Source organism: Salvelinus namaycush, unplaced genomic scaffold, assembly GCF_016432855.1.
Source record: "Salvelinus namaycush isolate Seneca unplaced genomic scaffold, SaNama_1.0 Scaffold3830, whole genome shotgun sequence".
Lineage (NCBI taxonomy): Eukaryota > Metazoa > Chordata > Actinopteri > Salmoniformes > Salmonidae > Salvelinus > Salvelinus namaycush.
This window is the reverse complement of record NW_024060820.1, coordinates 6,292-19,861: the sequence shown is the minus strand read 5'-3', so window position 1 is coordinate 19,861 and position 13,570 is coordinate 6,292. Positions and strand designations below refer to the sequence as shown.

Below are 13,570 nucleotides of genomic sequence, written 5' to 3'. Positions count from 1 at the left end.
AACAGATGGACTGACTGACTGAGGAAGGGTTCACTAACAGACAATAACAGATGGACTGTGACTGAGGAAGGGTTCACTGACAGTCAATAACAGATGGACTGACTGAGGAAGGTTCACTGACAGACAATAACAGATGGACTGACTGAGGAAGGGTTCACTGACAGACAATAACAGATTGGACTGACTGACTGAGGAAGGGTTCACTGACAGACAATAACAGATGACTGACTGACTGAGGAAGGGTTCACTGACAGACAATAACAGATGGACCTGACTGACTGAGGAAGGGTTCACTGACAGACAATAACAGATGGACTGACTGACTGAGGAAGGGTTCACTAACAGACAATAACAGATGGACTGACTGAGGAAGGGTTCACTGACAGTCAATAACAGATGGACTGAGTGAGGAAGGGTTCACTGACAGATCAATAACAGATGGACTGACTGAGGAAGGGTTCACTGACAGACAATAACAGATGACTGACTGACTGAGGAAGGGTTCACTGACAGACAATAACAGATGGACTGACTGACTGAGGAAGGGTTCACTGAACAGACAATAACAGATGGATGCTGACTGAGGAAGGGTTCACTGACAGACAATAACAGATGGACTGACTGAGGAAGGGTTCACTGACAGTCAATAACAGATGGACTGAGTGAGGAAGGGTTCACTGACAGACAATAACAGATGGACTGACTGACTGAGGAAGGGTTCACTGACAGTCAATAACAGATGGACTGACTGAGGAAGGGTTCACTGACAGACAATAACAGATGGACTGACTGAGGAAGGGTTCACTGACAGACAATAACAGATGGACTGACTGACTGAGGAAGGGTTCACTGACAGTCAATAACAGATGGACTGACTGAGGAAGGGTTCACTGACAGTCAATAACAGATGGACTGACTGAGGAAGGGTTCACTGACAGACAATAACAGATGGACTGACTGAGGAAGGGTTCACTGACAGTCAATAACAGATGGACTGACTGAGGAAGGGTTCACTGACAGACAATAACAGATGGACTGACTGAGGAAGGGTTCACTGACAGACAATAACAGATGGACTGACTGAGGAAGGGTTCACTGACAGACAATAACAGATGGACTGACTGAGGAAGGGTTCACTGACAGACAATAACAGATGGACTGACTGACTGAGGAAGGGTTCACTGACAGACAATAACAGATGGACTGACTGACTGAGGAAGGGTTCACTGACAGACAATAACAGATGGACTGACTGAGGAAGGGTTCACTGACAGACAATAACAGATGGACTGACTGAGGAAGGGTTCACTGACAGACAATAACAGATGGACTGACTGAGGAAGGGTTGGAGAACGTATACAATGACCTAAACAATCTCTAACTATCTAACCATGTGGCGTCAAAGCAGCCAATCAGACACTAGCCGGGAGACAGAGCAGCCAATCAAATACCACCTGACCAGCGGACCAGCTAATCAGACACCAGACAAAACGAGACTGAATCAGCCAATCAGACTCACCGGCGGAAGTAGTAGAAGCGGCAGAAGACAGGGGAATGAGCTGGCTGCTCCCCCTTCTTACTGCGGACAACACGACACTCTCGACACTTCTGCAGGTTGGGTCCAATCTCGGAGCACGAGTCATCCTGCAGGAACGACTCCCCAGTCTGCTTCAGCTTCTTTACCTTCCTCCAGTCCTTCAGCACAGAGCGGGGGATACCATCTGGTACCGGAGGGGACAGAGACATGATCAGTCCTTCAGCACAGAGCAGGGGGATACCATCTGGTACCGGAGGGGACAGAGACATGATCAGTCCTTCAGCACAGAGCGGGGGATACCATCTGGTACCGGAGGGGACAGAGAGACGGTTACTATGATATCTAATACAGAGACATGATCAGTCCTTCAGCACAGAGCGGGGGATACCATCTGGTACCGGAGGGGACAGAGAGACGGTTACTATGATATCTAATACAGAGACATGATCAGTCCTTCAGCACAGAGCGGGGGATCCCATCTGGTACCGGAGGGGACAGAGAGACGGTTACTATGATATCTAATACAGAGACATGATCAGTCCTTCAGCACAGAGCGGGGGATACCATCTGGTACCGGAGGGGACAGAGAGACGGTTACTATGATATCTAATACAGAGACATGATCAGTCCTTCAGCACAGAGCGGGGGATACCATCTGGTACCGGAGGGGACAGAGAGACGGTTACTATGATATCTAATACAGAGACATGATCAGTCCTTCAGCACAGAGCGGGGGATCCCATCTGGTACCGGAGGGGACAGAGAGACGGTTACTATGATATCTAATACAGAGACATGATCAGTCCTTCAGCACAGAGCGGGGGATACCATCTGGTACCGGAGGGGACAGAGAGACGGTTACTATGATATCTAATACAGAGACATGATCAGTCCTTCAGCACAGAGCGGGGGATACCATCTGGTACCGGAGGGGACAGAGAGACGGTTACTATGATATCTAATACAGAGACATGATCAGTCCTTCAGCACAGAGCGGGGGATCCCATCTGGTACCGGAGGGGACAGAGAGACGGTTACTATGATATCTAATACAGAGACATGATCAGTCCTTCAGCACAGAGCGGGGGATCCCATCTGGTACCGGAGGGGACAGAGAGACGGTTACTATGATATCTAATACAGAGACATGATCAGTCCTTCAGCACAGAGCGGGGGATACCATCTGGTACCGGAGGGGACAGAGAGACGGTTACTATGATATCTAATACAGAGACATGATCAGTCCTTCAGCACAGAGCGGGGGATCCCATCTGGTACCGGAGGGGACAGAGAGACGGTTACTATGATATCTAATACAGAGACATGATCAGTCCTTCAGCACAGAGCGGGGGATACCATCTGGTACCGGAGGGGACAGAGAGACGGTTACTATGATATCTAATACAGAGACATGATCAGTCCTTCAGCACAGAGCGGGGGATCCCATCTGGTACCGGAGGGGACAGAGAGACGGTTACTATGATATCTAATACAGAGACATGATCAGTCCTTCAGCACAGAGCGGGGGATACCATCTGGTACCGGAGGGGACAGAGAGACGGTTACTATGATATCTAATACAGAGACATGATCAGTCCTTCAGCACAGAGCGGGGGATACCATCTGGTACCGGAGGGGACAGAGAGACGGTTACTATGATATCTAATACAGAGACATGATCAGTCCTTCAGAACAGAGCAGGGGGATACCATCTGGTACCGGAGGGGACAGAGACATGATCAGTCCTTCAGCACAGAGCAGGGGGATACCATCTGGTACCGGAGGGGACAGGGACATGATCAGTCCTTCAGCACAGAGCAGGGGGATACCATCTGGTACCGGAGGGGACAGGGACATGATCAGAGCAGGGGGATCCCATCTGGTACCGGAGGGGACAGGGACATGATCAGTCCTTCAGCACAGAGCAGGGGGATACCATCTGGTACCGGAGGGGACAGAGACATGATCAGTCCTTCAGCACAGAGCAGGGGGATACCATCTGGTACCGGAGGGGACAGAGACATGATCAGTCCTTCAGCACAGAGCAGGGGGATACCATCTGGTACCGGAGGGGACAGAGACATGATCAGTCCTTCAGCACAGAGCAGGGGGATACCATCTGGTACCGGAGGGGACAGAGACATGATCAGTCCTTCAGCACAGAGCAGGGGGATACCATCTGGTACCGGAGGGGACAGAGACATGATCAGTCCTTCAGCACAGAGCAGGGGGATACCATCTGGTACCGGAGGGGACAGAGACATGATCAGTCCTTCAGCACAGAGCAGGGGGATACCATCTGGTACCGGAGGGGACAGAGACATGATCAGTCCTTCAGCACAGAGCAGGGGGATACCATCTGGTACCGGAGGGGACAGAGACATGATCAGTCCTTCAGCACAGAGCAGGGGGATCCCATCTGGTACCGGAGGGGACAGAGACATGATCAGTCCTTCAGCACAGAGCAGGGGGATACCATCTGGTACCGGAGGGGACAGAGACATGATCAGTCCTTCAGCACAGAGCAGGGGGATACCATCTGGTACCGGAGGGGACAGAGACATGATCAGTCCTTCAGCACAGAGCAGGGGGATCCCATCTGGTACCGGAGGGGACAGAGACATGATCAGTCCTTCAGCACAGAGCAGGGGGATACCATCTGGTACCGGAGGGGACAGAGACATGATCAGTCCTTCAGCACAGAGCAGGGGGATACCATCTGGTACCGGAGGGGACAGAGACATGATCAGTCCTTCAGCACAGAGCAGGGGGATACCATCTGGTACCGGAGGGGACAGAGACATGATCAGTCCTTCAGCACAGAGCAGGGGGATACCATCTGGTACCGGAGGGGACAGAGACATGATCAGTCCTTCAGCACAGAGCAGGGGGATACCATCTGGTACCGGAGGGGACAGAGACATGATCAGTCCTTCAGCACAGAGCAGGGGGATACCATCTGGTACCGGAGGGGACAGAGACATGATCAGTCCTTCAGCACAGAGCAGGGGGATCCCATCTGGTACCGGAGGGGACAGAGACATGATCAGTCCTTCAGCACAGAGCAGGGGGATACCATCTGGTACCGGAGGGGACAGAGACATGATCAGTCCTTCAGCACAGAGCAGGGGGATACCATCTGGTACCGGAGGGGACAGAGACATGATCAGTCCTTCAGCACAGAGCAGGGGGATCCCATCTGGTACCGGAGGGGACAGAGACATGATCAGTCCTTCAGCACAGAGCAGGGGGATACCATCTGGTACCGGAGGGGACAGAGACATGATCAGTCCTTCAGCACAGAGCAGGGGGATACCATCTGGTACCGGAGGGGACAGAGACATGATCAGTCCTTCAGCACAGAGCAGGGGGATACCATCTGGTACCGGAGGGGACAGAGACATGATCAGTCCTTCAGCACAGAGCAGGGGGATACCATCTGGTACCGGAGGGGACATAAATAAGGTGAGCAGGATGTATGCAGACCTATGTACTATAGCTAGAGGTCTTGTGTATTTCTCTACACCAGAGTTGAGGTCAATTCAATTTCAACTCATTATGGATATAAAGATAAAACCGTAACGTTGTGACTAACTACTGTTCCCTGAAGGAGGGAAACATGGTACAACATAACGATGGGGAGTCACACTCTCGCCACTTTGAATGAGGAAGTAAAATCACGCCTGACAAGGCCAATGAAATCCGCGCCTCTCTGAAAGCCCCGCCTTCCACAGGTGACAACCTTGCGGCTTGGATTCATTCCTTCAATTCCGTACCGCTCTTCACCGAGCCCAGAACCAGGCGATGCAGGTGTTGTACCTGGTTTCCCTCCTTCAGGGAACAGTAGTAAGTCATAACGTTCGGTTCCCTTTCAGTCAGTACAACACTATGGGGACTATGGGGAACAAGAATCCCGCCCCAAGCCGGCGCCAGCGGATACTAAATGAAACGGCCCATGGCTGACCACCCAGACTGAGCTCTGCCTAACGACCCCGTCCTGTCCCAGCTGTAAACACACTGTGCACTAGACTGGGAGCAGGGACATCCAGGCGACACAACCTCACAAAAGTCTGTGGATCTTGGACTTCCTGACGGGCCATCCCCAGGTTGTAAGGGTAGGTAACACATCTGCCAAGCTGATACTCAACACGGGGGCCCCTCAGGGGTGCGTGCTCAGTCCCCTCCTGTACTCCATGTTTACCCATGACTGCATGGCCAGGCACGACTCCAACTTCACCATTAAGTTTGCTGATGACACAACGATGAAACAGCCTGTAGGGAAGAGGCCAGAGACCTGGTCGTGTGGTGCCAGGACAACAACCTCTCCCTCAACGTGATCAAGACAAAAGAGATGACTGTGGACTACAGGAAAAGGAGGACCGAGCACGCCCCCATTCTCATCGACGGGGCTGTAGTGGAGCAGGTTGAGAGCTTCAAGTTCCTTGGTGTCCACATCACCAACAAACTAGAATGGTCCAAACACACCAAGACAGTCGTGAAGAGGGCACGACAAAACCTTTTCCCCCTCAGGAGACTGAAAAGATTTGGCATGGGTCCTCAGATCCTGAAAAAGTTCTGTAGCTGGACTTTTCAGTGTAAGCTAGGTTAGCTAGCCTCTTAGACCGTAGCACAGTCCTTTTAGAATAACCAAGAGCCTTAACGCTACGTGTACGAAACAAGAGAGCTACCGCAGCAACTCCAACGTGGGGAGGCATGAATAGCTAGTAGTAGCTAGCACGCTTCGGCGAGTTAGCCAACCTGGCTAGCACGCTACGCAGAGCTTGTTTAGCTAGCCTGGTCTCGAAAGTCCACATACAACCAGATCACTGAGGTGGGACCAGACCTTTCATCGACAAAGTCTGAAAAGAGAGAGGCAAGCGGTGCCTGACCGAGGCACGCTCGGGCGGCCGGGAGTACCCATCGAAACTCTCCCTTCGAGTACCCTGTCGCAACCGGCGACAGAGGAGTTGGGTTGTGCGTGGGCAGCTACCGTACGCACCACGGCCAGGCAGACAAGACATTAGCTCTGACCAAAGTCCCAATCAATCCCCGCGTCCCGCAACTAGGACTCAGTCGAGGTACGGGCATCCGGGAGAGGAAGTCCCTATTGGAAACAGAAAGCTTCCTGAAGAATGCTACACGATTGTCAAGAGAACATCGCTCAAGCAACTTTAACAATAACTAATTGGTTTGTGATTCGGAAAACAAACAAACTTCCACAAATAATGTCCAGAAGGAGAGTTTAGTTGGCGCAACGTCAGATAGTCTGGTGTTCCAGAGTATATGCCTCTCCCCTTTAGGAACCAATAACAACAGGTCATATCCACGCTGTGTAGGAAACAGAAACACTCATCATAATATGGCATATATAATAAGATAAGGCCAGCTAACCTATGATGAGCTGAGAGACTGAGTTGACCTTGTTAGAATGCTATTAGAAGTTGAAATCATATTCATTTGAGAGTCTGTGTGTCTGTGTGCATGCGTTATTAAAGGGAGACTTTACATACATTTAAATATCTACTCCAGCACCACCCCAACATTAACATATCCTGTCCTGCACCACCCCAACATTAACATATCCTGTCCTGCACCACCCCAACATTAACATATCTACTCCAGCACCACCCCAACATCAACATATCTACTCCAGCACCACCCCAACATTAACATATCCTGTCCTGCACCACCCCAACATTAACATATCTACTCCAGCATCACCCCAACATTAACATATCTACTCCAGCACCACCCCAACATTAACATATCTACTCCAGCATCACCCCAACATTAACATATCTACTCCAGCACCACCCAACATCAACATATCTACTCCAGCACCACCCCAACATTAGCATATCCTGTCCTGCACCACCCCAACATTAACATATCCTGTCCTGCACCACCCCAACATTAACATATCCTGTCCTGCACCACCCCAACATTAACATATCTACTCCAGCACCACCCCAACATTAACATATCTACTCCAGCACCACCCCAACATTAACATATCTACTCCAGCACCACCCCAACATTAACATATCTACTCCAGCACCACCCCAACATTAGCATATCCTGTCCTGCACCACCCCAACATTAACATATCCTGTCCTGCACCACCCCAACATTAACATATCTACTCCAGCACCACCCCAACATTAACATATCTACTCCAGCACCACCCCAACATATCTACTCCAGCACCACCCCAACATTAACATATCTACTCCAGCGCCACCCCAACATTAACATATCTACTCCAGCACCACCCCAACATTAACATATCTACTCCAGCACCATCCCAACATTAACATATCTACTCCAGCACCACCCCAACATTAACATATCTACTCCAGCACCACCCCAACATTAACATATCTACTCCAGCACCACCCCAACATTAGCATATTCTGTCCTGCACCACCCCAACATTAACATATCCTGTCCTGCACCACCCCAACATTAACATATCTACTCCAGCACCACCCCAACATTAACATATCTACTCCAGCACCACCCCAACATCAACATATCTACTCCAGCACCACCCCAACATTAACATATCTACTCCAGCACCACCCCAACATTAACATATCTACTCCAGCACCACCCCAACATTAACATATCTACTCCAGCACCACCCCAACATTAACATATCTACTCCAGCGCCACCCCAACATCAACATATCTACTCCAGCACCACCCCAACATTAACATATCTACTCCAGCACGACCCCAATATTAACATATCTACTCCAGCACCACCCCAACATCAACATATCTACTCCAGCACCACCCCAACATCAACATATCTACTCCAGCGCCACCCCAACATCAACATATCTACTCCAGCACCACCCCAACATTAACATATCTACTCCAGCACCACCCCAACATTAACATATCTACTCCAGCACCACCCCAACATTAACATATCTACTCCAGCACCACCCCAACATCAACATATCTACTCCAGCACCATCCCAACATTAACATATCCTGTCCTGCACCACCCCAACATTAACATATCTACTCCAGCACCATCCCAACATTAACATATCTACTCCAGCACCACCCCAACATTAACATATCTACTCCAGCACCACCCCAACATCAACATATCTACTCCAGCACCACCCCAACATCAACATATCTACTCCAGCACCACCCCAACATCAACATATCTACTCCAGCGCCACCCCAACATCAACATATCTACTCCAGGAGTAGTTGGGGTGGTGCTGGAGTAGATATGTTAATGTTGGGGTGGTGCTGGAGTAGATATGTTAATGTTGGGGTGGTGCTGGAGTAGATATGTTAATATTGGGGTCGTGCTGGAGTAGATATGTTAATGTTGGGGTGGTGCTGGAGTAGATATGTTAATGTGGTGCTGGAGTAGATATGTTAATGTTGGGGTGGTGCTGGAGTAGATATGTTAATGTGGTGCTGGAGTAGATATGTTAATGTTGGGGTGGTGCTGGAGTAGATATGTTAACATTGGGGTGGTGCTGGAGTAGATATGTTAATGTAGTGCTGGAGTAGATATGTTAATGTTGGGGTGGTGCTGGAGTAGATATGTTGATGTTGGGGTGGTGCTGGAGTAGATATGTTAATGTTGGGGTGGTGCTGGAGTAGATATGTTGATGTTGGGGTGGTGCTGGAGTAGATATGTTAATGTGGTGCTGGAGTAGATATGTTAATGTGGTGCTGGAGTAGATATGTTAATGTTGGGGTGGTGCTGGAGTAGATATGTTAACATTGGGGTGGTGCTGGAGTAGATATGTTAATGTGGTGCTGGAGTAGATATGTTAATGTTGGGGTGGTGCTGGAGTAGATATGTTGATGTTGGGGTGGTGCTGGAGTAGATATGTTGATATTGGGGTGGTGCAGGAGATGAATATGAAGTTGAAACATTTTGAAATGTCCCTTTAATGCGAGACTTACTGTTGCTGGACAGTTTCAGCTTGGTCTTCTCCTTGGCGCTCCGAAAGATCCCGTTGGGTTTCAGCTCCTCATCTTTCTCTCCCTCTCCTTTCCTCCTCCGCATGTCGTTCTGCTTCTTCTTGTAGGTGGGTTTGGGCTGCCTCTTAGCCCTCTGCTCCTGCTTGCTGCTCTCGCTGGCGTCAGAGTCCTCTCCGCTCTCTGAGGCTGAGTCGTGGTCGTACACCCTCTTGCTGCCACGCCGCGTATTCCTGTCCTCGGCGGCCATCTTGTCCTCCTGACCTTTGACCTCTTCTATCTTCATCTCTACATCACTGGAGGTAGAGGCAATCAGAGTGACGGTGCAAGGCTTGATCATCTCCATCTCAGACACAGAGGGGCTCACAGTGGTGGTAACGGACTTCGACACAGAGGGGCTCACAGTGGTGGTAACAGACTTCGACACAGAGGGGCTCACAGTGGTGGTAACGGCCTTCGACACAGAGCAGCTCACAGTGGTGGTAACAAACTTCGACACAGAGGGGCTCACAGTGGTGGTAACAGACTTCGACACAGAGGGGCTCACAGTGGTGGTAACAGACTTCGACACAGAGGGGCTCACAGTGGTGGTAACGGACTTCGACACAGAGGGGCTCACAGTGGTGGTAACGGACTTCGACACAGAGGGGCTCACAGTGGTGGTAACAGACTTCGACACAGAGGGGCTCACAGTGGTGGTAACAGACTTCGACACAGAGGGGCTCACAGTGGTGGTAACAGACTTCGACACAGAGGGGCTCACAGTGGTGGTAACAGACTTCGACACAGAGGGGCTCACAGTGGTGGTAACGGACTTCGACACAGAGGGGCTCACAGTGGTGGTAACAGACTTCGACACAGAGGGGCTCACACTGGTAGTAACAGACTTCGACACAGTGGTGGTAACAGACTTATCAGCGTCCTCTGTTTTAAGCATAGTGTTTATGTTCCTGTCCTCCTCTGAGTGTCTGGTGAGCCAGGCCTTCTTCAGCTTGTGGTAGTTGGGTTGAGATTGGCTCTGGTTCATCTGGGCTGGCTGGCCATTGGGGAGGGGGCCAGGGCTGGGGCTAGCTCCTGCTTGATGTGGTCCTGGGCTTGCTGTGGTTCTGTGGTCCTGGGCTGAGGCCGAGGCAAGGGGAGGTGGAGGGGAGATGTGAAGAGCTTTACTGTTAGATGGCTCAATCAGGCTCTCAGGACCACTACCACTGGAGCTGCTGCTAGGACCTCTGGACTGCTGGGCTGCTGCTGCTAGGGCCTCTGGACTGCTGGAGCTGCTAGGGCCTCTGGACTGCTGGGCTGCTGCCAACGCTGCCTTGTGCTTCTTCAGATGGACAAAGCTCCCATAGTAGGACTGGCTGGGGTTGGGAGAGGCCTGGGTGCTGCTGGCCAGGCTGGGGTGCAGGTTGGGGGATGAGGTCTTGGAGGAGCCCCCCTCCTGTTGCTGGAGCTCAGCCCTTGGCCCTAACCCAGGCCCTGAGTGGAAGGCCCTGCCCTGAGGGCCAGAGCTCTCTGTCCTGCTAGCGCTGGAGGTGTTGGGCCCACAGTAAGTTCTCTCTTGTCTTCTACTCAGCACACCGTAGGGAGCCATGTTGGAGACTGCCCTAGTCCCATCACTACTCCTATTGCACACAGAGTTGGCAGCAGCCGAGACAGAGACTGGAAAGGTTCCCTGAGACTGGGACACTCTCCTAAAGTTGTTATTGTACTGCTGCACGCAAGCAGCCTCCTCCAAGTTAGTGTTTGGCAGGATCACCTTCCCTCCAGACTCCCTGTCTCTCTCATAGGCCAGTTTCAGACAGACTGTCTGAGGCCTGCTGCCCGGGAACATCCTCCCCGTCAGAGAGTCCTTGGCCGAGGTCTTGGCGCCTGGCGAGCCGTCGTACTTTATACACGTAGAGGGACGGACGATAACAGACGCCGCGGTGGCCCCAAGCTTCCTGCCGGGGCTCCTCTCAGAATGCCATCCCGGCTTGTCGTGGCCCTGAGAGTCGCCGGCTCGCCACACCTCGGATGAGGTCATCGCTGCCCCGCCCTTACACACGGCGCTGACCTCCCGTAGCTCGGGCAGAAGGGTGGGCGGTTTCTGCTGCTCAGACACCTTACCGGCCGAGCTGACTGGCTGGATGGGGGTCAGGGTGGGTGGAGACAAACGGCCGTAGCCCGCCTCCTTCCTGTCCAGTGTCTGCTGGATAGGAGGGTGGAACACGGGGGCACGGTGCAGGGCTGGCATACACCTTAGCTGGGCCAGGGTCTGAGTCTGGGTCTGACAGTGGCTCTGGGTCTGACTCTGGGTCTGACAGTGGCTCTGGGTCTGACTCTGGGTCTGACAGTGGCTCTGGGTCTGACTCTGGGTCTGACAGTGGGTCTGGGTCTGACTCTGGGTCTGGGTCTGACTCTGGGTCTGGGTCTGACTCTGGGTCTGACTGGAGGAAGGGGAGAGGTCTGGACTAACAGGGCTGACTATGGTACTGAGACGATACCTCTGCACGTTGGATAGGCTTACCTGCTGGTTCAGCTGCTCTGATATCTTCCCTAGCAGACCCTCCCCATCAGCCTGGTGTTTGATGAGAGGGGGGGGTTTGGACTTGGAGCTGAACGCTGCCCCTCCTCCCAGAGAGAGACCAGAGACTGCTGCTGAGTCCTGCTCCCTGTTCACCTTCTCAAAGTAGGAGTTGAACTCTTTAGAGGGGTAGAGACGCGGCGGCTCGTTGACCACACTGTTGGACAGGGTAGTGAAGTAGTTACTCGGGGGGAGACTGTGCTGGGACGCGGCCTGCTGTTTAAACTGATACAGGTCTGCTGCAGGGTGCTCCGTTTCCTTCTCCTGATGGAGGCGCTGGGGGTGGGGGAGCGAGGGGATCCGGGGGTAGGGGTGGGGCAGGGAGGGGAGCGAGGGGATCCGGGGGTAGGGATTAGGCTCCCTGTCGGTATCACTGGAGCGGATCTTAGCGGTGAAGGGGGCCACCTCGATGCTCTCCTGGAGGATCCGTCTGTTCTCCTCCTTATACTTAGTGGCCCGGTCCCTCTGCCCTGCTTCCTCCTGCTGCTGCTGGACCATCCTCTGCTGCTGTTGTTTATTATGGGCCTCCAGGTAGAGTTGGTGCAGGTGACTGTCCTTCCCGGTCGGGGTTCTGCTGCGGTCCTGCTCCTGCTTCAGGTGGGCCAGAGTGATGGTTCTGATGGGGTCCACAAAACCCTTCAGATCCCTGAGGAGAGAAAAAAATAACATTCAACTACAGACCAGACAGGAAGTCATGGGCTACAGTCTCAAACGGCACACTATTCCCACACAGAGCCCTGGTCAACAGTAGTTATTTTTGATACTGTCACAAAGCAAACTAAAAAGCAGCATTCCCGAAGTGAGGATGGCTTTCACTTCAGCAGTAATAAATTCATGAACTTCTTTGAGGAAAAGATCATTAGCAAGCAATTTGCGGACTCCTCTTTAAATCTGCGTATTCCTCCAGGGCTTAGCTGTCCTGAGTCTGCACAACTCTGCCAAGACCTAGGATCAAGAGAGACACTCAAGTGTTTTAGTACTATATCTCTTGACACAATGATGAAAATAATCATGGCCTCTAAACCTTCAAGCTGCATACTGGATCCTATTCCAACTAAACTACTGAAAGAGCTGCTTCATGTGCTTGGCCCTCCTATGTTGAACATAATAAACAGCTCTCTATCCACCGGATGTGTACCAAACTCACTAAAAGTGGCAGTAATAAAGCCTCTCTTGAAAAAGCCAAACCTTGACCCAGAAAATATAAAAAACTATCGGCCTATATCGAATCTTCCATTCCTCTCAAAAATGTTAGAAAAAGCTGTTGCGCAGCAACTCACTGCCTTCCTGAAGACAAACAATGTATACGAAATGCTTCAGTCTGGTTTTAGACCCCATCATAGCACTGAGACTGCACTTGTGAAGGTGGTAAATGACCTTTTAATGGCGTCAGACCGAGGCTCTGCATCTGTCCTCGTGCTACTAGACCTTAGTGCTGCCTTTGATACCATCGATCACCACATTCTTTTGGAGAGATTGGAAACCCAAATTGGTCTACACGGACAAGTTCT

The 13,570-nt window shown here is 51.5% G+C and overlaps 1 protein-coding gene across 2 annotated transcripts; it reads right to left on the bottom strand.

Annotated features, from left to right (window-relative positions):
• Nucleotides 1-1,515: 1,515 nt before the first annotated feature.
• On the bottom strand, nt 1,516-12,779 carry LOC120040822 (probable JmjC domain-containing histone demethylation protein 2C). 2 transcript variants are annotated; one of them, XM_038985842.1, is made up of 2 exons: nt 9,485-12,779; nt 1,516-1,721 (listed from the first exon to the last, which is right to left on the bottom strand). In XM_038985842.1, exons 1-2 carry the CDS (start codon nt 12,726-12,728, stop codon nt 1,516-1,518), a joined length of 3,450 nt encoding a protein of 1,149 aa, XP_038841770.1. In that variant the 5' UTR covers nt 12,729-12,779. The 2 variants fall into 2 exon arrangements, with proteins under 2 accessions (XP_038841770.1, XP_038841771.1); XM_038985843.1 differs by lacking the exon at nt 1,516-1,721 and adding an exon at nt 3,004-3,160.
• Between the last annotated feature and the right edge of the window lie 791 nt (nt 12,780-13,570).

Coding starts and splice junctions, on each gene's coding strand:
- LOC120040822 (XM_038985842.1), bottom strand. CDS start 12,728: ATGTTATTTTTTTCTCTCCTCAGGGATCTGAAGGGTTTTGTGGACCCC. Junction 1,722..9,484: donor GCTGAAACTGTCCAGCAACA/GTAAGTCTCGCA, acceptor CTCCGGTACCAG/ATGGTATCCCCCGCTCTGTG.